We start from the raw sequence: 27,048 nt of genomic DNA on the forward strand, positions 1-27,048 counted from the left end.
GTTGACATTTTCACTATTCTGTAATCTCAGTGATTATTTGTGTAAATTTAAAGTAGCACTACATTGCCTACATGTTTCTTAGTTCCCCATGTAAATTGTTTGTATTCTCTGTATGTGAAGTTACTATATTCATCAATGAACAATTTTGTGTACATTTTTTTAAATGGCAGTCCATTGCCTATTTTTTTTCTCCAAACTACATATTTGTTAAGAAAAATGACTTGTCCTATATCATGTGTACTTTGTACAATATGTGATCCACAGGATAAATAAATAAATACAAATACAGTCTGGCACACAGTTTCATTCTATTCAGAAACTTCAATTTTTCATTCTGCTGCACAGTAGTGCCACTTTTAAGAGCTTCATTTCTTTCAAAAGGTTTTCAGAATAACTGATGTGATGCATTTTTACTACTGGAAATGGATTGTCTGTGTTCAGTAGCAGTTTTATCAGTGCCTCAAGACCATTTGCACAACCTGTTTGCTTCATGTGGTCCTCAAGTAGATACGTGCTTAAAGTGGTTTTTGTTTTCTAGAGAATTTAAGCCCTAGTTTGCTAAATTATTTATACAAAAAATTCATGTTCAGTAATTTTGGACCATTCTCAGTATCCTTCTAATCCAGCTCTTATTCCTCATATGTGAAAGGAAGACTCATATAGATAGTTAACATATTTTGACAGTTTATGGAGCTCCAAAAAGAGCTCTCTAATCAAAGGTATCCATAAATACTTTTGCAGTTAAGGATGAGAGAGATGCCTCCATTGCCAAACAATCTAAATTGCCTCATAAAAACCTCTCTGCATTACAGATTAGAGTATGAAAAACAATTGAACATTTGTAGTAAGTCATAATTGATATTATGTCACTGTGTTATGCATTTCAAGCTCATTTTATGATAGCTTTGGTTTTATGTATGATTTACTGCACCTGTGTTGGCACTCAGTTAAGTGATATTATTGTCATGTTATGACAGGACACACTGTCCGTCCCCGGTAGCTGAGTGGTCAGTGCGACAGACTGTCAATCCAAAGGGCCCGGGTTCGATTCCCGGCTGGGTCGGAGATTTTCTCCGCTCAGGGACTGGGTGTTGTGTTGTCCTAATCATCATCATTTCATCCCCATCGACGCGCAAGTCGCCGAAGTGGCGTCAAATCAAAAGACTTGCACCAGACGAACGGTCTACCCGACGGGAGGCCCTAGCCACACGACATTTCATTTCACAGGACACACTGTTTTTCACTATTGTGATGTTATGACAGAACACACTGTTTTTCACTGTTCAGTGCACTCAAACATGGAGTAACCTACCTCCAGACTTCCACAGTTACTGCGGACCCAGAATTTACAACTGTTTGTAAATGTCAGTTTCTTGTTCATACTTTCATTTTATGCAGTGATAGTGGGCCTAAACTAACAAGTGTGTCATCAAAATCATGTCACAGACTTCCAACAACTGATCTTTTATTGTACAAACTTCTTAATGGGAATATTAGTGAGAAATGTTGCTGCTTACACGCAATACTATTAAATGTTTGACTGATTTGGAGCATCGTTTAACCAAAATACGAGGTGCGGCTAGAAAAAAACCGGACTGATGCTGGAAAAAACATTTATTTACAATTTCATGTTATCTCCTTCAATGTACTCTCCTCCTCGGTCTCTACACCGCTCCATACGAATTTTCCACTGTTCATAGCAATGCTGCAGATCATTTTCGGTAAGTCCATACATTACTTCCATCGCTTTTTCTTTTACTGCTTCAACTATCTCAAATCTAGTTCCTTTCAAAGCTGACTTGACTTTAGGGAAAAGAAAAAAGTCACAGGGGGCCAAATCAGGTGAGTAGGGTGGATGATCTAAGATGAAAATGTTGTGTTTTGCCAAAAAGTCTTCACTGACAACGCACTGTGAGCTGGGGCATTGTCTTGGTGAAGGATCCATGGCTTTTTTCTCCACAAATCGTTCCGTTTTCTTCGTACTCGCTCACGTAGGGTAGCCAGGACGCTAATGTAGTAATGCTGATTCACTGTTTGTCCCTTTAGTACCCAATCAATGTGCACAATCCCTTTGATGTCAAAAAAAAACAATCATCATTGCCTTGAATTTCGATTTTGACATTCGTGCTTTTTTTTGTCGTGGAAAACCAGGAGTTTTCCAATGCATCGATTGGCGTTTAGTTTCGGGAACGTAAGTAAAAAACCACGATTCATCGCAAGTAATAACATTTTGTAAGAAGGTGGGATCACTTTCAATGTTTTCCAGGATGTCAGAACAAATCATTCTTCGGCGTTCCTTCTGTTCAATTGTGAGACACTTTGGAACCATTTTTGAACACACTTTGTTCATGTTGAAACTTTCATGAAGAATCTGCCTAACACTTTCCTTGTCAACTTCTGTTAACTCAGACACTGCTCTGATTGTTAAACGGCGATCTTGTCGAACAAGTTTACCGATTTTTTCAATGTTTGCATCAGTTTTTGCTGACAATGGTCTGCCAGTGCGAGTGTCATCACTGGTGTCTTCGCGGCCATCTTTAAATCGTTTAAACCACTCAAACACTTGTGTTCGCGATAAACAATCATCGCCGTACACTTGTTGTAACATTACAAACGTTTCACTTGCAGATTTTCCTAGTTTGAAACAAAATTTGATGTTAACACGCTGTTCTTTCTGTACACTCAACATTTTCCGACGCACAGACAAAACGTCAACTACTTAAAACAGATGCCACGGGCAGACTGAGTGCAGGAGGCAGATGAAACTCAAGCAGTAGGCGGAGCGAGAGTCACGTGACAGGCGACGCGACTTTCAGCCTTATTGCATTCGTTTTATTGTTTCACCAGTACTAGTCCGGTTTTTTTCTAGCCACACCTCGTATACTCCATGATGGCATATAGCTCCACGGAAAAGTCCAAATTTCAGTGGTAAAAAGAAAGTGCGTACATTGTAAGGATGAGATATGAATGTGCATCCAGTTTAGAATTATTAAACATTATGCTAAAAGTGGATATAAATAAAATTATGCCTAGGAAATGTAAGATGCTGGTGTAGCAAGGAGACTCAGCCTCCTCAGGAAAGTGGAAAATAGTGGTGAAAGGAAACTGCACTCAAAAAGTAAAAATCAGAAAGCAGTGTAACTTTAACGCATAAAAACTTTTTAAGTGAAAAATGCAGTCTGGTTTGTGGAAAATGAATCCCAGAAAGTAAGTAACCCACTGCTCATTGAAACTAGATCAAACATGGACAATACTTTGCCAACAAATGTGTTCAAAATTCCAAAAATAAATACACACACCTTCAGTGCAACAGACATATATTTGAAACATGTGCAACACAAAGACAATATTAGCCATAGGAGAAGAAGAACTTTAAATCCTATGAGTCAGATAAATGTGAGTAGCAAAAGAATCTGTATGTAAAGGTGACAGTCATGGTCATTAAATCTCTGCAGAGTTGATAGGACAATGTAATTTCAAGGCACATGATTTCATAAAGCCACAGGCCCTATTATGTGAAACAAAAAACCTAGCAAAATTAACCGTTGTAGCTAGTTGGAAGGACAATTTTGTTATGTTGCTGAGAGGATGGAATGATGTCAGAGGAAATGAGACATACAAGGCTACCACAGAAATTAGGAAATGTTTAAATAAAGTAATCCACGTGTAGTCACTGTACCTACCCTGTATCATCCTAATTTACCACCCTTGCCATGTGTGAACCACAAAATTAGTGTTGCAAATATATGTATCACTTCAGTAATGTCAATATTACAGACATAAGTACACTATGTGGTTAAAAATATCTGGACACCTGGCTGAAAATGGCTTACAAGTTCATGGCGCCCACCATTGGTAAAGCTGGAATTCAATATGGTGTTGCCCCACCCTTGATGACAGCTTCCACTCTCCCAGGCATATGTTCAATCAGGTGCTGGAAGATTTATTGGGGAATGGCAGCCCATTCTTCATGGAGTGCTGCACTGAGGAGAAGTATCAATGTCAGTCAGTGTTTCAAAACATCCCAAAGGTGTTGTATAGGATTTAAGTCAGGACTCTGCGCAGGCCAGTCCATTACAGGGATGTTATTGTCGTGTAACCACTCTGCCACAGGTCATGCAATATGAAAAGGTGCTCGATCGTGTTGAAAGATGCAGTCGCCATCCTTGAATTGCTCTTCAACAGTGGGAAGCAAGAAGTTGTTTAAAACATCAATGTAGGTCTGTGCTATGGTAGTGTCATGCAAAACAACAAGGGGTGCAAGCCCCCTCCATGAAAAATATGATCACACCACCGCCACCGAATTTTACTGTTGGCACTACACGCGCTAGCAGATGACATTCACCGGGCATTTGCCATACCCACACCCTGGCATTGGATTGCCACATTGTGCAGCGTGATTCGTCACCCCACACAACGTTTTTCCACTGTTCAATTGTCCAATGTTTACGCTCCTTACACCAAGCGAGGTTTCGTTTGGCATTTACTGGCAAGATGTGTGGCTTATGAGCAGCTGCTCGACCTTGAAATCCAAGTTTTCTCACCTCCCGGTTAACTGTCATAGTACTTGCATTGGATCCTGATGCAGTCTGGAATTCCTGTGTAATGCTCTGGATAGATGTCTGCTTATTACATATTACAACCCCCTTCAACTGTTGGCGATCTCTGTCAGCCAACAGATGAGGTCGGCCTGTACGCTTTTGTGCTGTACATGTCCCTTCATGTTTCCACTTCACTATAACACTGGAAGCAGTGGGCTTAGAGATGTTTAGGGTTGCAAACAGTAAAGTCATCAGCAAGACTCAAATTACCAAGTGGTTTCATTCGAAAGACAGAATAGAACAATAAAGTCATCAGACTGACACAAATAACAAAATGGTTTAAAGTGAAAAGGGCAGAGGAAAATAAACCACAGCATTTAAAGTGTCTAAGCAGGAGCTACACACAACAAAGACACGAAATAAAATTACCATGTGGTAACACTACTCCATGCATTACTGAATACTGACTACAAAATGACAGTAAAATTAAGCTCATTCACAGAATGTACATAAGCAAGTCATTTTGGCCAAGATTTCTCCAAACATAACATTGGGATTTTGCTATCTTTGTGAAAGATCAAATAAATTTCTACAATATCTATAAACACTATATTGACCCAACTGAAAAAATTTCACACTTGCTACTACTAAACTATCAGAACTTCATTTCATAATTACTAACATGCACAGACCACCTAAGTGTAAATTGTCAGTCCTCATGACCAAACTAAAGGTTCTAAATATGAAGCTAGTGCTTTTTGTGTGACTTCAGTGTCGATTTTTCCGAAGAAAGCAGTGCTAGAAATGCTTTGATAAATTTTATCAACACATTCAATATGTTCCCCACAATACACTGCCCATCATAACATACAAATTCCATCATTGACCAAATATTTGTTTCAGACACAAACTACAAATTCACAATCTAAATACTGAACATGTGTCATAGTGATCATGAAGCGCTCTGCTGTGTATAGAGATGCCAAGAGGTAATAGCACATGCATAAAATTAGTTGGAAAAACTTTTTCAGAAGATAACATAATTTTCAATTGCTTACTGACTAGGGAAAAGAACAAAGTTGATTGCATATACATGACTTTTCAGAACACCTTTATTTACTGTCTTAATATAGCATTTCCTCTTGAAATAAACACATTAAAATCTAATAACAATAAGCAGTGGATTACTAAAGGAATAAAAATGCCCATCAACAGAAACAGATTTCTGCAGTTTTGTTGTAAAAAGTACAAAGTTACCCAAGAATTTTCAAATTATTCTAAAGTCAGCAGAAGAATCTATGGCAGAGTAGCCAGATGCAAAAATTAAATGGAATGACAGTCTGATAAGAAACTCACCAAATAAATTAGATCCAGGTGGGGAGTTGTAAAGATGTGAAAAGTTCAATGAATACTTCACATCACTAGCTGAAAATTTCACCCAAGTACATTCAAAGGACTGGTCCTGTATTTGCCAGCAAGCCATTGATCTTGGCTGCCTCTATGTATGATTGTGGAACAAATCCAGATGATATTCTATGCAAAATTAAACTATTAAGCAATAACATGTCAAGTGGCCTTGATGAAATGTCTGACTTTACAATTTAAGCACATGTTTACCATGCAGCAAAAGAAAACAGTAAAAGTTTCACTATTGCTAAAAAAAATAAAACAACAAACTAGTGATCTGTGTCAAGTTAAGTTCCTTCTCAAAAGTTCTAGAAAAACTTTATGACACTTATAACTTTCATGAATAAATATTCACCTCCTACCATCCATCGACATGGCTTTAGAAAGTCTAAATCTATACAAACAACAATTTTTGAATTGTTAGAGTTTGCTTTAAATCACTCAATCAACATAAATTAGTTGCAACTATTTTCCTCGAACTTTCTAAGGCCTTCAATGTCTTGGACTGTAAAATTCTGCTTCAAAAATTTTAAAGACAAGGAGTAAGAGGTGTAGCACATAGTTGGCTGTGTTCGTATCTAAAAAGCCTCGGGCAGAGAGTATCACTTCAATGTGAGTCCAGAACTGTGAATAAAGAAAGAAACAACCCTTTCCTTTCCAGCGAACTACCAACAAAATATTGTGTACCTTAGAGCTCATTCTTAGAACTGCAACTTTTCTGAATTTACATGGACGATGGAGGTTGAATATAAGAGACTCCAAAAGATTACCCTATTTGCATATAGTTTACTGAATCCAGCTCAGAAACCAAAAGACAACACCAGAAGTTTCTGTGAAAATGCTTTCAGAGTGGTTTGGCAAAATTTAACTCACTATAAATACTTAAAAACTGTGTGTGCCAACTTTCATTTACTTATACCATCAAGCTAAATGTCTAGTCAAGTAAGATCAAAAAGTGATACCCTCAAAAATGTAAGTGCAACAAAATTTTGGGGGGTCTCTAGGTCAAAATGGAACATGATATAAAATAATATGTGTAGAAACTCTCATCAGTGTGCTATGGTCTAAGAACATTAAAGTCTACAACAAGCAAAGGAACAGCACTGCAGTCATGCTATGCACAGTTCCATTCACTGCTCTGATATGAGATCATTTTCTGAGAACACACTACTCATAGCATTAATATTTTTAAAATGCAAAGAAACAGCTCTAAGGAAAATATGTGGCCTTAAAAAGATGCAGTCCTATAAATTTCACTTTACTGAGCTTGGTGTTCTGAATGCTTATTCATCTATGAATCTTATTCACTAGGGACTAACTCTTGAAAACAGGCAAACTGCTACAAAAAGAAAGTATACACAACTACTGTGCCAGAGGGAAATCAGATGAGATGCTGAGAACCATAAGGGTCTAAGGCACATTGTCATTAATTATGAGATTGTAGCATGTGTGCATGCTCCTGATTTTATGGTAAAAAAGCTTTATCTATATATCTGTAGACCCACACTGCATATATGAATATTCATGAAAAAGCGTTTCACAGATTTCTTGTATATTCGGTTTCATAGGGGCCTAAAGCACAGCAGAGCATAATTTTGTTGCTTTGCATTGCCCAGTTGTTATCTGGGGCTGACAATGTAATTTAGTGTCTACATCACGTACATAGTAGCAGTATTTCATAATCAGAGGTTACTTGGTATTTTTACCTTTACCTCAAGCCACAGAATGTATTTAATGAAAACGAAGATAATGAGGACCATGAAGTGCTGGAATAGGTCATAACTGAGTGTATGGTGCATTTAGTATTTGTTATTTACATTCTGATTCCCATCACTAGACCTATGTCATTAGCCCGTATACAGAAATTTTGTGAATTTATATTACTAATCAATAGAATCCTACATATAAGTGAATGGAAAATCCAGGATTGAATAATGACAATATTATGAAAAGGATAGACGGCTAATCACCATATGGTGGAAATGCTGAGTTGCAGACAGGCATTATAAAAAGAGTACTAAACATGCAAGATTTTGGTCAGGAGGCCTCCTTCTGAAATAGACAACATGCACACACAGATTCACACAACCACAGCTCACGTATGCATGACCACTGTCTCTGGCTGTTGGGGCCAGACTGTGATCATCTGCACATGACGGGAGAAGCCATCTGGGTGATGGAGGTAAGGTGGAAGCTGTGATGGGGAGGGGGAGGGAGAGCAGGGTATGGGGTGGGGGATGGTGAAGTGCTGTTTGTGGGAGCATATAGGGACAAGGTGAAGAGAGGGTAGGGCAGCTAGGTATAGTCGTGAGTTAAGACTGCACCTAGCTGCCCTACTCTTTCTCCACCTCATCTCTGTAAGCTACCACAAACAGCACTTCACACTCCCCCACCCCGTACCCTGTTCTCCATCCTGCTCCCCACCCCAGCCTCCTACTTACCCTCACCACCCAGATGGCTTCTCCCATCATGTGCAGATGCTCACAGTCTGGCACCAGCAGCCAGAGACAGTGGTCATGCATGGCTATAAAACAAATCAGATTTATGAGACTAATCATTTGTCTAACAGTTAGGTTTTCCCAAACAACTATTTTTCTCAAACCAGTGTGTTTGCGTTTTTGGGCCTTTATGGTTCTCAGTACCTCAAACACACACCGAGCATATTCCGAAACAACATCCTATTAAAGAAATATAATTAATATTTGTGTCATATTACACGATAAAATTCCAAAGGAAATAAAAATTGCTACATACCCCCTTTTAAATTAAACTAAAAGCATTTCTAATAAAACACTGCTTTTATCATGTAAAAGAATTTCTGATAAAAATTTAATTTTAAGAATAGATACCTAATTTCAACCCACCTGCTAGTCTGCTGATACTACGTGCACTCTAAGGGGGAGAAAAAGCACCATGAAGGAATTATCCAAATGGGATGGAAATCATTAGATGTGATCTACACATACAGACAAATAAGTGATAACAATTTCAGAAAAAATGGGCAATTTATTCAAGAGAAAGAGTTTCACACATCAAGCAAGTCAATTACGTGTTGGTCCACCTCTGGCCCTTATACAAGTTGTTATTCAGCTTAGCATTGATTGATAGAGTTGTTGGATGTCTTCCCATGGGATATCATGCCAGATTACGTCCAATTGGTGCGTTAGATCGTCAAAATCTCAAGATGGTTGGAGGGCTCTGTCCATAATGGTGCAAACGTTCTCAGTTGGGGAGAGATCTGGTGGCCAAGGTAGGATTTGACAAGCTGGAAGCCAAGCAGTAGAAACTTTCACCATGTGCAGGCAGGCATTATCTTACTGAAACGTAATCCCAGGCCAACTTGCCATGAAGGACAACAAAACGGGGCATAGAACTTTGTTGACAAATCACTGTGTTGTAAGTGTACTCTGTATGGCAACAAAAGGCATTGCGCTATGCAAAGAAATGGCATCCCAGAGCATCACACCTGCTTTGTGGGTCATATGGTGAGTGACAGTCAGGTTTCTATCCCACCACTGTCTGAGGCATCTCCAGACACGTCTTTGGCCTGAAATCACATTGACTGGAGTAGAACTGCCTTCAGCAATAAATCCTGCTTGTAACTGAGCCCTGATGACCAGCAAAAAAAATGTTCAAATGTGTGTGAAATCTTATGGGACTTAACTGCTAAGGTCATCAGTCCCTAAGCTTACACACTACTTAACCTAAATTATCCTGAGGACAAACACACACACCCATGCCCGAGGGAGGACTCGAACCTCCGCCTGACCAGCAAAGAAATGTCTGTAGATTCTCTGGAGAGCACTTGGATACCAACCTGATTGTTGCCTTCCATACGGCCTGACAACCAGGACAGATCAACTTAATGACACAATTTCGATATACTACCTATTAGAGTATCATCGTTATCCAGTCTGCTTGCAACTTACAGTATTCTCACTAAATAAATAAAACTTTTTCTGTTTCATGATTTAACCTGCTATTATTGTCCCCTTGCACAAACCAATCCCAGTGCTGTCTATTATAGCCTCATTTATTTGTTACTTTTACATGTCCATTTCTTATCATATTGTGCTCACTCTTTTAAATTGACATGATTATCACAAAGATTTTAGTAAGAGTGTCAGATTTTTAGGTACACTGTGCACACTAGTGCCACCCTATATTATGTTGCTGAAAATTCCCTGGAGCATAATGCCGTGACAGCCACGCTTATTTATAGCATTTGTGTTATTAGTTTCTCTTCTCTCAATATTATGTTTTCCAAACTTAGATTCAATTCTGTAGGGAAAAAAAAGTGCTCAGCCCTTGTCATCACTCCAGCTGTATGATTCTTTGCTCTCATGTCTGTTCTTTTCTTCCTTTATTCATGTAATCATTTTTCCTCTTATCTTCTCAGATTTTTATCTGTCCATTAGCTCTCCACCCCACCACAGAAAAAAATGTGCAGGGCATTTCCAGTTTGAAGAAGACTGTCAGAGAGACATCTGTTGTAGAATTATGGAACACTTTTTATGCTTCAATACTTTAATTTTATTGTTTAACAAAATTCTCAACTGTAGTGATCAGTAAGAGTTCAATAAACAGCTCTGTTCATCTATCCAGTTAGTAGTAGGTAATGGCAACCACATTTAAGCCATGGTCCTCAGCTGATCAAGGAGTGATACAGGACTGTTAATGTTCACAATAGGGTGGATAATGCCAAAGATCTCAGGATTTTTATAGATATTAATCTGATATATAGAAAAGTAACCATGCCAGAAAATTGAATCAAAATGTACAAAGATCTACAGAGGATTAGCTCTTGCTCAGACACTGGCAGTTGATCCTCAACATAAATGAGTATAATACATTGCTCATATATTGAGGCACAGTATAATGTGTTTGTGTGTGGGGGGGGGGGGGGGGAGGGGGGGGTGATAAACTGGAATAATCACACAAACTAGTTGCCTGAAAAGTAGATGCCATGGTAAAATTCATTGGAAGACTTATAAAGATTATAATCCAGTCATGAAAGAGATAGCTTATGAAACCCTCATTCAACCAATTCTTATTACTTTTTTGTCAGTCTATAACCCATACTAGGTCTTACTTAATATAAAAGATACAAATAAGAATGCCGCATTTCACCATGGGTTTGTTCAGGAAGAACTGCCTTGAGTGGCAAACACTACAAGAGAGATAGTGTGTACCATGGAGAGGCTTGCCACTGGAATTCTGGGTGAATACATACTGACCTTATCATCTTCCGAGCAGACAAAGATTCCACCACTGTGTGATGAACTGGAGTTAGTACCTGGCAGAGAGCCCCTGCCCATTGTCTGACAGTTCCACCTACCAGCTCTGCCAGAGTGACTCCATCTCAGAAGTCCAAAATCCTTAGGTCCTTCCCAGAACTTCTCCCCTGAATCCATCGCCCTACTCATCCCAACAACATCCCACACACCCACCTTCTACATGCTCCCCAGAAACCACAAGCCTAACAATCCTGGGCACCCCATTGTGGCTGGTTACAGTGCCCCCACCAAAAGAATATCGAGCCTTGTTCATCAACATATCCAACCAACTGTCCTCCCACATTAAAGATACTAACCACTTCCTCCACCGGCTCTCCACTATCACCACACCCTTACCTCCCAGTTCCCTAATCGACCTCCCTGTACACCAGTACCCTCAAGCCCATGGCCTTACCATGAGTGGACATTACCTCTCCCAATGTCTCGCAGATTCCAAACCCACCATTTCATTCCTTGTACACCTTGTTCCTTGTACATCCAAACCCATAACTACTTCACCTTTTTAGGGAAGGTATACAAACAAATTCATGGCACAGCCATGGGCACCCTAATGGCACCCTCCCTTGCCAACCTCTTCACAAGCCACCTAAAGGAAACATTCCTAGCATCCCAAAACCCGAAACCCTTGGTATGGTCCAGGTTTATTGATGACATCTTTATAATCTGGACTGAAGGCCAGAACACCTTATCCTTTTCCCCCCACAATCTCAACACCTTCGCTCTCATCCACTTGACATGGTCCTCCTCCACCCATCATGCCACCTTCCTAAATGTCAATCTCCTCCTTTCAGATGGCTCCATTCGCACCTTGTTCCACATCAAACTCGCCAATCACCAATAGTATCTACACTCTGACAGCACCATCCCTTTCACACCAAAAAATCTTTCCCATACAGCCTGGCCACCTGTGATAGATGCATCTGCAGCAATGAGAACTCCCTTGCCCAGTATGCTGAAGGCCTCAAAAAGGCTTTCACAGACAGGCAGTACTTTCCAGACCTACTTCACAAACAGATCCTGTGTCATGTCCTCACATACACCTGATCCTTACATTCATCCCAAGAACCAAGCACAAAGAAGCATCCCTCATCCCTGAATGGAATGACTGAACCACATCCTTCATTGGGGCTTTGATTATCTATTATCATGCCGTGAAATGCGGAATATCCTACCAAAGATTACTTCCAACCCTTTCCAATGTGGTGTTCTGCTACCTACCTATTCTCCGCAATATCCTAGTCCATCCCTATGCCATTCCCACCCCCAATCCCCTGCCACAGGGATCATAACCCTGTGGAAGACCTCCCACCCACTCAGCAACACCTACCCCAGTCCCATCACAGGCTTATCCTACCCCATCAGAGACTGGGCCACCTGTAAAAGCTGCCATGTTATATGGAAGCCCTGCTGCAACCACTGCACAGCATTTTACATTGGAATGACAACCAACCAGCTGTCAACTAGTGGCACAACATACAGCAGAGCACAACACAATGGATGCTTCACAACCCATATGATCTGGATCCTCTGCATCACCAGCAGCTTTTCTGAGCTGTGCAGATGGTAGCTAGCCTTGCAGCACATCCTTCACTCCTGTAATCTTACCGACCTAAACGTAAGGTAACTCGCCTCCCCACTCCCCCCCCCCTCAAAATTGTGTGTGTGTGTGTGTGTGTGTGTGTGTGTGTGTGTGTGTGTGTACCATCCCCTGCCCCAGTACCCCAGCCCAATTTGTGTCCCCACATCAGCTATTTGCGTGCTGTTATTTTATGCCCAAATCTATGAAATCACATGCCCAGCCTTTTACCACCTGTCCTCTCTACCTGCACCCCTAGCTAGCCCACAAACGGATCCCTAATCTCCCACAAGCCACTAGGCACTTTCTCCAACACCCTCCCTGCCTCTTGCTTCTCTCCATCCCTCACCCCACCCCACACCACCACCTCACCCCAGTACACTCTCCGTGAGCCAGTAAGAGCTAGCATTCGACTCACCACAATATAAGGAGATTGGCATGTGCATGTGAGTGAGTGAATGAGAGTGAGTGTGTGTGTGTGTGTGTGTGTGTGTGTGTGTATGTGTGCTTTTTTTCCTATAGCTAGAAAAAGGAACTGCTTTCTGAAAGCTAGCCGAACTCCATAAGTTATGTTTGTCTCTCTACCAACGATGCAGTGCTTCTGCCTTTTGGTGAGTTGTCTCCTTTATTCCCAAATACCAGAACTTTCCACACATTATTACATTTAGAGAAAAGTTAGGCAGCATACCTCATGAAACTACTGTGACAAGAAAACCAGGGAAATTCAAGTTCTTACATAGTCTTTTGGACAATTAGGGAAGTGAGGAAATGACAGTGGTACTAAAGAGTACTGTCCATTACACATTATAAGGTGGCATAGCAATTTCCAACTCCTCCCTCACTCCGTATGTAAGAATCTGAGTGATTTATCTTCCTTCTTCTTTCCTACCCCTTCCCCCACTCTGTCTATTCTAATTTTTTCTTTGTTCTGTCTCTCCTTTATATACTGAAAAAATGGATTTTTTATACTAAAAATCTTACAATTTATCTACCTAAGTGTGGTGTGTGCATACTAACATTGTGCTAATACTTAATGATTTAGGAGCACAAACAGCTGCTTCTGTACTGCATTTTAGTTTTGTTAACTTTGTGTTTATACTGAGATTTTGTGATTTGAATTTCCTTTATTATCATTAATTGAGTGATATATATAGTAAAAGGAACACTTCATATCACAGATGCACTTAATTAAAGTATGCTTACTTGGAAGGGTGAAGCTAGCACCACTAGCTAATGTGTTGGTTGCACTGGAACTAGAGCAGTTGCTGATGTCACTACCAGCTGCTACAGTCACAACACTGCAATGAGAATGCTGCTGCTGTCCAGAACTAAGATGCTGTTCACTTTTACTAAGCTCTGTTCCTGCTAACAAGCAGGATGTTCCTGTAGCTGCATTCCCTGGTCCAGGCCAGCTTCCACGACTAGCACTTGACTTTACTAACTTTGGATCACGGGGTGGTAACTGCAGTAAACTACGTTTCAGGCTGCCTCCACCAGCACCACCAACAATACTGGCACCACTGCCACACCCTGTCTCATTGTCACCTCCACCACAGCTGTCTTCTGCACTCCCTGACGAGCGACGTGCAAGTAATGATCTGATGGGGATTCCTGGTGTCGCAGCATGAGGTCCGCCACCACGATCCCGAGCGAAAGTCAGTACATCCATGAGCCACCTAGCACCCTTCCATGCAAGATTCAGCTGTCCTTGGTACTCCTGCAGTTGTGCCAATCTGTCTTTAGCTGCTGCTACCTCTGATGATGAGAATGCCTATGAAAACATAAGGAAAATGTCACAATCTGGGTCTAAACCATTTTAAATACTATGCTGCTGTAGGCTGTGAAACAATTATTCTGTAGAAACTGATATAAATAGACTCAGATTAATTTTCTTAGTTTTATTAGGTTACAAAAAGCACCATATATCCATATACAGACTGCAATCAGTAAACAAGGCAAAATTAATTTTCAGAAAGTTATAAAACTTAAGTCTGCTAATATCAGCCATAATGTGTACAGAAAATACTGAACTACCTACATATAAGATCTTACACTCAACATGAAAGACAGCTCCCTTCACTTCTGAATTGTGTAACCCTGTATTGCAAATATACAGAGTTAATATTAACAGATAACAAATACCAATGAGTTTATAAGAAAGAACTATGTCTCATTGATAACAGCTTGTAAAGCACTGCGCGAGTCAGTACTATCCACTTAACAGCATGCAGAAAATAATCACTACATAATTGTTTTGAGCTGACCGGTAGTTTTATGCTACTTAATTCTGCTATGTTAAACGATAGTTGAAAATGTGATGCTTGTATTATCCTTTGAATAATGGCATAATTTGTGAGAAATAAAGCCTGTGATGATAGTCTCTGACTTGAACAACAGAAGCTCGTAACATTTTAAAGGAATATTTCTATTCATGTATTACATCTGTGACATCATCAGGAAAAAATATTTTAACATTTTCCCTTTCTCTGTTGCATCAGCAGTATAGTCATCAGATTTGTATCACCAACTCTTAATATGTTTCTAGCTACTCACAAAGAGACCTCTGGTTTAAACAGCTCAACACATCATTCTCATTTTTTATGTTCATTGATGAATGAGGAAGGAAGATTAGGATTAACGTCATGTTGACAATGACATCATTAGAGCAAAGTACATTCTTATATTGGACAGGGAAGAGGAAGAAACAAGTGGGGCAGTACTGTAGTAAGACACTGCATTTGCATTCTGCAGGACAGTAATTCAGATCCCCATCTGGTATTTCAGACACAGATTTCCTGTCGTTTCCCCAAATCACCTAATGTAAAAGTTGGGACATTTCCTTTGAAAAGAATAAGGCTGGTATCTTTCTCTGTTCTTCCTAACAAGTTTATGCTCTGTCCCTTATAACCTCATAACTGGCAGGATGTTAAACCAATGTCTTCATGGAGAACAAAACTGGTCATGTCCTCTGCCTTAATTGATTTAGAAAAATAATGGAACATGTACATCTGGATGGCCAGACAGGGAATTAAACCCATGTCTTTTAAAGTGTGTTCAGTGATGAGGTTATGTAAACTATATACTTGCACTAGTTAATTATTCTTTAATTTACAGATAAAACACCACAGGCCACTTATTACTTCATGTATTGACTAGTTCTGCTCATTGAATAGAAACATTCTGACAACTATTGTCCTGATGGCAACACATTAAAGGTTTAAAGTATCATTCAGCATCAATAGCACTTTGTGTTGGCGATCAGATGAGTGAAACTAGTCAATACATCAAATAATACTGAACTGTACCAGTTAATCTGTTGTTGTGTGCCATGTAGATAATGCCTGTGTTTGCTGTCTGTTCATCATCATTACAATTAACAAACATATAAACAGGTACATAATTTCACTACAAATGAAGAAATGAGAATTCAGATACTTTCAGCAGTAAAGTTAAAACTCACCACATAGCTAGGTTTATGTGCCTATCTTTAACTCAGGACCTCAAGTATTCAGTGAGTTATTATCCTTACTGTTTAAATTGTTTATGTTCCACAACAGACACAAAAGAAAAATGGGTGGAAACAGTCCAGGCTGCTATATTCAAACAGACTGAAGCAATAAATGTCACACATCACAAAAATTCAACAGGTAACTAAAACAGCACAGACCAGCCACTGTCCAAAATCTTAAGTATTGTCACTAATAACAAAATAAAGATAACCCTATCAATATTAGAAGAATAAAGAAGTAATTACATCCATTTTAAAGAATAACTGCAGATGATCATGATACAAACATAAAAATGTGTAACATATGACTTTGAATCCTGATTATGCCATTCAGTGATTGAGATCTACAGTAAAACCCTCTTTTTACACTTTTCATTGTCCTGACCCAAAAAAGTATAAAGTGCAGGAAAGTAAGCACAGGAAAGCACAGAAAACACAAGCAAAAATGAATAAATTACTCTTACTGTCATTCTCTTTATATTGTTCAAAATATAAAACTAAAACAATTTAAATTTTGTCTATTTAAAAAAAATCCAAAATAATTAATTGTTTTTGTGTTTTTCTAACAGCAATTAGCTCTGCTTGTCTCTATACAGTATACAAATCATCCATCACAATGGCAGTGGCCAAGTGCTGAAACACACAAGTGGGTTTCCCTCTTTGTTCTGATCATGTCCAGTAGAGTAAATGAAATGGAAACAAAAGTCTTCCATGAAATCACACTAAGAAGATATTCGTGTTCTGATGTGAGACTTATTATTGAAAATCATTACAAAACTTATGGTAAATAAAACTTGAAACACTAAAGCTGGCAATCTGTGTAAACAGAGAATACCAGGCATGAAACCACAGCTTGCTGCTGAGAAGATCACTCAGCTCAAGGATATCCTGGGTGAGAAAGAGGGTGGAAATTGTCATCATGTAATGAAGCATCTTGAGGAGGAATTATTACATCTGAAATCATGTCATACCATCATAGGCTGTGAGACTAGTACAGATTAGCATATATCACGTGGAAGTAACAACAAATCATGAAAACCCATTATAGTGACAGCCATCTTCAAAAGCAGTGTTTGTATGAATGCCTACAAAATTAAATTAAAGCTGTTGTAATACAACACAATGAGCACAAGGAAGGTTGCTGCTATTAGTCACTATCATCTGATCATTATAATCATTAAGGCAGGGACTCAATGTGCTTTCCCATCCTTTCAAACACTGTGAACTTATAACACAGGCAGCTGTAACCAAACAAGCTGACAATCAAGAAATGCTATGTTACATGATCGATAATTCTGCATATAGTCTGATTTTTCTGCTTTGCAGAAATTTGTGTAACAATCAATGTTAATGGTCATGATAATGTCAAAGAAAACTTAATATACTGGAAATGTTGTAGAATGGAATTGTTAATGATGGGAAAGCTCTGAGCTGAGAGAATAAGACTTCTATTGGGACCGACAAAAAGAATGTGCGGGCATGTAAAAACAAGGTTTTACTGTGTTTGTTTTTCACTCAGCTGTAGTTTTTTGTTAGTTCTTACTACAGTATGGCTTACATTTGAAACAAAAATATAACTGTCATTAAAAATGTAACATACCTCACGGTGAGTGTGGTGGGCTAATACTGTATCTAGCTCGAGTATACAAGACAGCCGAGAGTAGCGGGAGATGACCTCTCTCTGATATGTGCCAAGATGCACCATTTCAAAGACCTGAACAGGTAAAGATATCAAGTCACCTCGCTGCAGCAAGGTATCCCTCTGTCCTGGTACAGCACATGCTGTTTCTGCAGGTGGTACTATTATTAGGAAAGATACTTCTGAACTCAGATCAACAACCTCAGTGTCATACAATCTGTAAATTAAGAAACAATTTTCATTAAAATTAACAGCTATGACTGACATGGTACATTACTGTATCTACAAGGAACAAAATAACTATCATTTCTTTCTTTCTTTCTGTGAGGAAACCAACACAATTTCAAATAAGTCAATATTTTTTTGAGGCTAGTATCCTAAACTTTTCATTTCAGTGCCTTTTGCTCACTTGGGTTTTTGGTGTAGTTTTAATGCCCCTTCAAACACTAAATAAATATTACGGTGAAACCAAGTATAAAAATTGCAATCTTTCAAAACACATGGCTTACATATTTTAGGAATGACTTTCCTTTTGTGAATCTACTAGCTGATACAATGCTACTCTTTAAAGCCAAGGTCTTCATAGCAGCAGCAAAAACAGTTAGTTTTGCATCCAATCACAATGTAAATTATTTTCAACTTAAACTGATGATATGCATCAGTTACTTTCCCCGTGATGTCTTCTTGAATATCCCATTGTCTTTTTGTGTTAGTTTGCCAAAATAGTTTGGCAGTTATAATACTGTTAAATAACAGTTCACTTAGCTGACTGCACCAGTCATGAGTGAAGTTCATACTCCCAGCATTGTGAGTAAAATCTTCCACGCTGGCTGTTAAAATACTTTTATTAAAAGTCACTACCAGTTTAAAAGTAGAGATGCATCACATTATGCTATGCAGATTAATCAGGGGACAGATTTTTAAAAAGTTATCACCTGTCATCAGAAGAAGCAATGATGGAAATAAAAGAAAGGTTCAAGAGTAGAATTAAAATTCATGGTGAAATGATATCAATGGTAAGATTCACTGATGACATTGCTATCCTCAGTGAAACTGAAGAAGAATTACAATATCTGCTGAATGGAATGAATAGTCTACTGAGAACAGAATATGGATTGAGAGTAAACTGAAGTAAGATGAAAGTAATTAGAAGTAGTGGAAATGAGAACAGCGAGAAACTTAACATTAGGACTAATTGTCATGAACTAGATGAAGTTCAGGAATTATGCTATCTAGGGAGTAAAATAATCCATGTCGAACAGACAAGGAGGACATCAAAAGCAGACTAGCATTGGCAAAAAGGGTATTCCTGGCCAAAAGAACGGAAGTCTACTAGCATCGAGAATAGATCTTAATTAAGGAAGAAATTTCAGAGAATGCACATTTGGAGCACAGGATTGTATGGTAATGAAACGAACTGTAAGAAAACCAGAATGGAAGAGAATTGAAGGATTTGAGATGTGTGCTTCAGAAGAATTTTGAAAATTAGGTAGATTGCTATGGTGAGGAATGATGAGGTTCTGTGCAGAATCAGAGAGGAAAGGAATGGAAAACACTGACAGAAGAAGGGGCAGAATGGTAGGACATCTGTTAAGACATCTGGGAATAACTTCCATGATACTAGAAAGAACTGTAGAGGGTAAAAACCATAGAGGAAGACAGAGACTAGAATACATCCCACAAATAACTACAAGTTTGGCTGTAAACTTCTGGAGTCCAACATATCATTTCAATTTCTAGGGGTGAATGAACACCTGAAGTTTGCAGAAGGGGAGATAAAAAGGTACATTAATTTGTTGAGTGCATCAAATTTAAATTCAGTACTACTGTAATGCGAATCACATATAATCAGACTAACAGCTGCATTCACAAAGGTATTTAACAAGTGATTTTCCAACTTCCATATGTACCTTAAATGGGAAGAACTCCTAAAATATGGTACAATGTTAAATACCCACTGCCCTGCACTTCACAGTGGTTAGCAAAGATGGTATGTAGATGTATAACTGTGGACTGCAGCTCCAATGGCGGTTCTTCAGTTTATGAATGATTACAGACACTGGACAAATTTAGAGATGTTGTATTACGATTATAACAGCCCACTATAGCCAGCACAAATGTGAAGCAGAGATTTTTGGTGGAATTAATGGAGTACTTGGAAAGAAAGATAACATTGCTCTTGTCATCCCCGTTTAGTACATTTACAGAACTGGTATTTGAGGAAGAATGTGCAATAATTCTATTGCCTCTGTCATAAAAATCATGAGAATAATGTAAGAGAGATGATAGCAAATATACAGATAAACAGGTTGGTTTTACTCTAAATTCCAATACACCGTATTATTCCCCACTCTTTTGACTACAAAACTCTATTTTTCAACATAGTCCCGATTCAAAGTGATGGCCTTATGCCATCTTACTGGGAGGGCCCGCAGGCTTACATGGTGCCACTCTACTGGTTGACGCCAGAGCCAATGTCTCGCTGCATCAGTAACCTACCCATCAACCATGTACTGCTTTCTGCAGAGTGCATCCTTCATTGGGTCCAACAGATGGAAATCAGAAGGTGATAGATCAGCAGTGTAGGGTGGATGAGGAAGAACAGTCCAATAAAGTTTTGTGAGCTCCTCTATGGATTGCCGTTTTGTTTCTGGCTCAAAGTGATGAAGCCATATTTCATCACCTGTGACAATGTACAACATAAAACTGTCATGATCAGCCTAGTAATGTGCAAGCAACAACACACAGGTGATTCTGCATTGCTTTTGATGGTGTCCTGTTAGGCAGTGAGGAACCCAGCGAGCACACAGAGGGGGGGAGGGGGGGGGGGGGATGATGCGAATGTGTCAGTACTACCAACGGAGATGTACAGATTGTGGAAAGGTGTTTTACTGTGATCCCCTGATCAACTCGAATGAAAGTGCCCACATGTTCCAAGATTGCAGAAGTCACAGTTGTGTGTAGCCGGCTGGCACGCAGGAGATCGGATAGGTTGGCACGACCTGGTTGAGGCAATTACAGGCACCTCTCCCAATGACTCACTGTGCTCCTGTTCACTGCTGAATCTCCGTAGATATTCTGAAAGTATCTATAAATATCTGCAATGCTCTGGTTTTCTGCCAAAAGAAAGTTAATGAAAGCCCTCTGCTTGGAACACACCTCTGTTATAGGCGTCATTTTGAAGGCTACATGTAGTGCCATCACCTATCAGAACTTCATGAAACTACAGGGGCTGAAGTGAGAATATTCCTTGATGTCCCATGACAAATTCTGCATTTTTTCAACTGAAGCTGGCCAAGAAAAAAATGTGTTGCATAATTTATTGAATGTCCCGCGTATAAAGAACATCCAAGATCACATTGTGCAGCACCAGCAAAACAAAAGCTTACTTGTGATTATAGTAACTGAATCACATTTACTTGATGCAGAAACAGAGTAACTCAGGCAAAGATGATGACAGAATAGTAATTTTTTATCTGTCCAAATTTAATTGGTTACTTTCAATCCATCATGTAATTCAGGATTATTTTTCGAGGTAAATCACCAAGCTAAGCTCAAGTTTTGCAAGTGCAAAAACATGTAACGTGAATTATTTGTGATATGAACTCAAGAACATCCTGCACAGGCCTTTTTATAGTAGTATGGATACAAACTACTCCATTATATTTATTCCTTAATAAAATTTATATGTCTCTTTTTCAAACCAATAGCTCACTTTATTGAATCAAAATAAAAATAATCTTATCAAAGATTTAGAGTCACTTACTTCAGTCCACAAAGGTTTTCATTATTCAGAAACACACATTTTCAATAACTTGTCAGCAGCCATAAAAAGTTTAACAAATGACAAATTTCACATTAAGAGGAGCCTAAGGGATTTATTTGTAGCCAACTCCTTCAACTCCATTGAAGAGTTTCTTAACAGAATCAACTGATACATGTACGTTAGTAATAATGCAAGTGTTACATACAATCTGACCTCTGTACAAATTCACTGCAGGGATGTGATCATTGTAAATAAATGTAAAATGAAATTTTTATTTGATGATGCATGGTTACAACAGTCCAACAGTCCTTGTATCACATGAAACTTAGTGTACTGAACATTTACATGGTTTGTGACAAGCTTGCTGCCACCTCCACATTCAAGAGGACCATTTCACTTGTGATCTAAGGAAGGTAAATTAACATATTTGTTTTCCTTTGTACATATTTATTTGTGTTCCTATTTTCTGACATGTTCTGCATCCTGGAGGATCTCCTCACTATGGTTCTATTGGAACAAAAAGTACATCTAATTTAGATGAGTCAACAGTGAAGTCTTGTAGCTGACATTTCTTTCTTTTTTGTGCATACTCACATTACAGGAAAACTGCACATCATCAGTGCAGTGGACATCTATCAGCCATATTCTTTCATTTCTATCAGCCAGAAAACTGGTCATGTTATATCATGTCTCCACCACTACCACAATATCAACTACAGTAATTAATAATAAAATATATAATTTAATTTTGTGAAAAATTATGTTCAGCTCCTTGCAATAATTTATGAGTTATTAATATTCTTCCCATGACATACCTCCCATCCCTCCTCTCTCTCTCTCTCTCTCTCTTTCTTTCTATCTCTCTCTAATACACAGTGTATGACAATTGTGTAACTGAGTTTGTCTCATTGATCCAATCAAAGCAAGAGTAGTGTCATTGTCCCTTATCCTTTTTTCATCCCCGAACCACCATTACCTCTCTTACTTTTTAAAACAATCTGCAGGACTGTACAAAACCTACAACCTAATATCAGTTCAGCACTAAGAGGAGTTTAAGTTTATAAAAATGGAAACTGTATGACATAAAAACAACCATTATACTCACAGAAAAAGTGCTTAGGAAAACATAGACAAGATATTGATGTCTATAGCTCATGTTCATTATATTAACACTCGTACAGGATGCACATTCAACAGGTATCTCTAACAACACTGATTTGTGTCTGTGTGTTATGGTTGAGAAATAGTAATCAAACCTTTCTTACATAGTCTTCTCATTGTCCAACAGTTCTTCTATTGGTCAGTGACTGTGTTCCCCACACTAGTGTTTACATTTCATTATTTACTTCAGGTTTTCAAGTTCATTATTTATCACTGTGGTTCTGTGGTACAACCCCAAGTCTTGTTATCATTAAAATTAATACTGATAACTAAATACAAATGCAGTTTTTCATGGCATTTTTAATATATGTACAAATAACTGTCTGATCAATGAGCAGCACTGGTACTTCCTTTGGTGTTTAAATACAGTGTGACTTTTCAGAACATTCAGAAATATTATGTGTAGAATATAAATGATTAATGGAAAATCTCATATAAGATGTGAAACAAATACTAACAAAGAGATAGAGGGGCTGGCCAGTACTTACCTCAGCTCAGTACAGCCGATAGATACACATAAAACAGAACTGAAAATTTACATTCCTAGCTTTCGGAACTTTGTTCCTTCATCAGGGAGGAGAGAGGGGAAAAAAGGGGAAGAAGGGAAAGTGGATTCAGTTACTCACAACCCAGGTTATGAAGCAACAGGGAAAGGTAAACAGGGAGGGTAGCAAGGATGGAGGCATGGTTGTCAGAGGGAAGCCAAAGATATTCTACTGTAAGTACTGTGCCAGCTTCAAACCAAAGAGGATGCATACAGAAGTAAAGAGGTATATAGTATAAAGATAAACACAACTATGTAGGATGAAAAGATGCGTGAATGGCTAAAGAGGAAAGGGAAAGAGGAGAAGACTGAAGAGTGAATGGGAGTGAGGTTGTTTAATGTAGGTTCAGTCCAGGGGGATGGCGGGATGAAAGGATGTGTTGGAGTGCAAGTTCCCATCTCCGCAGTTCAGAGGGACTGGTGTTGGGTGGGAGAAGCCAAATGGCACATACGGTGTAGCAGGTTCCTAGGTCCCTAGAATTATGCTGGAGGGCATGCTCCGCTACTGGGTATTGGGCATCTCCTAGGCGGACAGTTCGTCTGTGTCCATTCATGCGCTCAGCCAGTTTGGTTGTTGTCATGCCGATGTAAAAGGCTGTGCAGTGCAGGCATGTCAGTTGATAAATGACATGTGTAGTTTCACACGTAGCCCTGCCTTGAATTGTGTATGTTTTACCAGTAGCGGGGCTGGAGTAGGTGGTTGTGGGCGTATGCATGGGGCAGGTTTTGCAGCGGGGTCGGTTACAGGGGTAGGAACCGCTGGGTAGAGAAGGTAGTCTGGGAATATTGTAGGGTTTAACAAGGATGTTACGGAGGTTAGGGGGGCGACGAAAGGCCACTCTGGGTGGTGTGGGGAGAATTTTGTCAAGGGATGATCTCATTTCAGGGGTTGACTTGAGAAAGTCATATCCCTGGCGGAGTAATTTGTTGATGTTTTCGAGGCCAGGATAATATTGGGTGACAAGGGGGATACTTCTGTGTGGTCTGGGGGTAGGAACATTGTTGTTGGACAGGGAGGAAGTCCTTCTTGAAGAACATCCCGACAACCCCCAACATCACCCCAGCTGAATCCCGTGCCATTAAAGAGCTGAAAATAGACCACTCTATTGTCATCCTCCCGGCGGATAAAGGCTCCACAACTGTCGTACTTGACCATGTGGAGTATGTGGCAGAAGGACTGCGTCAACTCTCTGACACCGCAACCTACAAAGCTGTTACCCAGGATCCCATTCCCTCCATCCAGACTGAGCTGCAAAAAATCCTAAAAATCCAAGGTCCCTCACAAGGCCTCACAACGGCTTCCATAGACTTACTCACTCCACCTGAGCCACGTACCCCTACCTTCTACCTATTACCCAAAATCCACAAAGAGAACCATCCTGGCCGTCCCATTGTAGCTGGCTTCAAATCCCCAACCGAACGTATCTCAGCTCTGGTAGACCAGCACCTACAACCTATCACCCGCAGACTCCCATCCTACATCAAAGACACAAACCACTTCCTAGAACGCCTCAAATCCATTCCCACTCCTCTCCCACCTGAAACCTTTCTTGTCACCATAGATGCTACATCCCTTTACACAAACATCCCACATACCCATGGTCTCTCTGCCCTTGAGCACTACCTCTCCCAACGCCCACCTGAAGATCTTCCAAAAACCTCGTTCCTTATCACACTCACCAACTTCATCCTCACCCATAATTACTTCACTTTTGAAGGCCAGACCTACAAACAAATCAGGGGAACGGCCATGGGAACCAGGATGGCTCCCTCCTATGCCAACCTCTTCATGGGCCGCATGGAGGAGGCTTTCCTGAAGACCCAACAGCTGCTTCCCCTGGCCTGGTATAGGTTTATAGATGACATCTTTGTGGTCTGGACTCATGGTGAAGAAACACTCCTTAATTTCCTCCATAACCTCAACTCCTTTTCGAATCTGAATTTCACCTGGTCCTTCTCCAAAACCCAAGCCACCTTCCTGGATGTTGACCTTCATCTTGTTGAAGCTCACATCCACACCTATGTCCATATCAAACCCACAAACAAACAACAGTACCTTCACTTTGATAGCTGCCATCCTTTCCACATCAAATGCTCCCTTCCCTACAGCCTAGGTATTCGTGGCAAACGTATCTGCTCCAGTGACGAATCCCTCAACAACTACACCAATAACCTGACCAGTGCTTTCCTCTCCCGCAACTATCCTGCAGACCTTGTCCACAAACAGATTTCCCGAGCAATACATTCCTCCCCGTCCAACAACAATGTTCCTACCCCCAGACCACACAGAAGTATCCCCCTTGTCACCCAATATTATCCTGGCCTCGAAAACATCAACAAATTACTCCGCCAGGGATATGACTTTCTCAAGTCAACCCCTGAAATGAGATCATCCCTTGACAAAATTCTCCCCACACCACCCAGAGTGGCCTTTCGTCGCCCCCCTAACCTCCGTAACATCCTTGTTAAACCCTACAATATTCCCAGACTACCTTCTCTACCCAGCGGTTCCTACCCCTGTAACCGACCCCGCTGCAAAACCTGCCCCATGCATACGCCCACAACCACCTACTCCAGCCCCGCTACTGGTAAAACATACACAATTCAAGGCAGGGCTACGTGTGAAACTACACATGTCATTTATCAACTGACATGCCTGCACTGCACAGCCTTTTACATCGGCATGACAACAACCAAACTGGCTGAGCGCATGAATGGACACAGACGAACTGTCCGCCTAGGAGATGCCCAATACCCAGTAGCGGAGCATGCCCTCCAGCATAATTCTAGGGACCTAGGAACCTGCTACACCGTATGTGCCATTTGGCTTCTCCCACCCAACACCAGTCCCTCTGAACTGCGGAGATGGGAACTTGCACTCCAACACATCCTTTCATCCCGCCATCCCCCTGGACTGAACCTACGTTAAACAACCTCACTCCCATTCTCTCTTCAGTCTTCTCCTCTTTCCCTTTCCTCTTTAGCCATTCACGCATCTTTTCATCCTACATAGTTGTGTTTATCTTTATACTATATACCTCTTTACTTCTGTATGTATCCTCTTTGGTTTGAAGCTGGCACAGTACTTACAGTAGAATATCTTTGGCTTCCCTCTGACAACCATGCCTTCATCCTTGCTACCCTCCCTGTTTACCTTTCCCTGTTGCTTCATAACCTGGGTTGTGAGTAACTGAATCCACTTTCGCTTCTTCCCCTTTTTTCCCCTCTCTCCTCCCTGATGAAGGAACAAAGTTCCAAAAGCTAGGAATGTAAATTTTCAGTTCTGTTTTATGTGTATCTATCGGCTGTACTGAGCTGAGGTAAGTACTGGCCAGCCCCTTTATGTGTAGAATAAGCAGACAAAAATTCCTCTTCTATTTTTTTGTTTGGCCAACAATTTGGTCAATAATTGACCACAGTAGAAGCGACCTACGGAAACTGCTTGTCACTGGAATGAGCAGCTTTGTATGGATATCAGAATAAACTGCCACATGGGAGACTTCCCGGTTCATGTAGACAATATGTGACAGATACATCCAAGGAGACATATGTCACATCTGCTTGATAACATTTAGCAAGCAGCTCTGCTGTCCAAGCCCAGAAGAAATA

At 40.0% G+C, this 27,048-nt stretch overlaps 1 protein-coding gene across 4 annotated transcripts in view; it reads right to left on the reverse strand.

Annotated features, from left to right (window-relative positions):
* The window catches only part of LOC124593729 (ankyrin repeat and fibronectin type-III domain-containing protein 1), a 720,649-nt gene that overhangs the window by 24,015 nt on the left and 669,586 nt on the right, over positions 1 to 27,048 (reverse strand). For all 4 annotated transcript variants that reach the window (XM_047132056.1, XM_047132055.1, XM_047132054.1 and 1 more), the window contains 2 exons: positions 17,930 to 18,185; positions 14,025 to 14,592 (listed from right to left, as the gene is read on the reverse strand). In XM_047132056.1, the coding sequence (XP_046988012.1) occupies positions 14,025 to 14,592; positions 17,930 to 18,185 (824 nt within the window). The remainder of the gene's footprint in view (positions 1 to 14,024; positions 14,593 to 17,929; positions 18,186 to 27,048) is intronic.

This window comes from Schistocerca americana, chromosome 2 (assembly GCF_021461395.2).
Source record: "Schistocerca americana isolate TAMUIC-IGC-003095 chromosome 2, iqSchAmer2.1, whole genome shotgun sequence".
Lineage (NCBI taxonomy): Eukaryota > Metazoa > Arthropoda > Insecta > Orthoptera > Acrididae > Schistocerca > Schistocerca americana.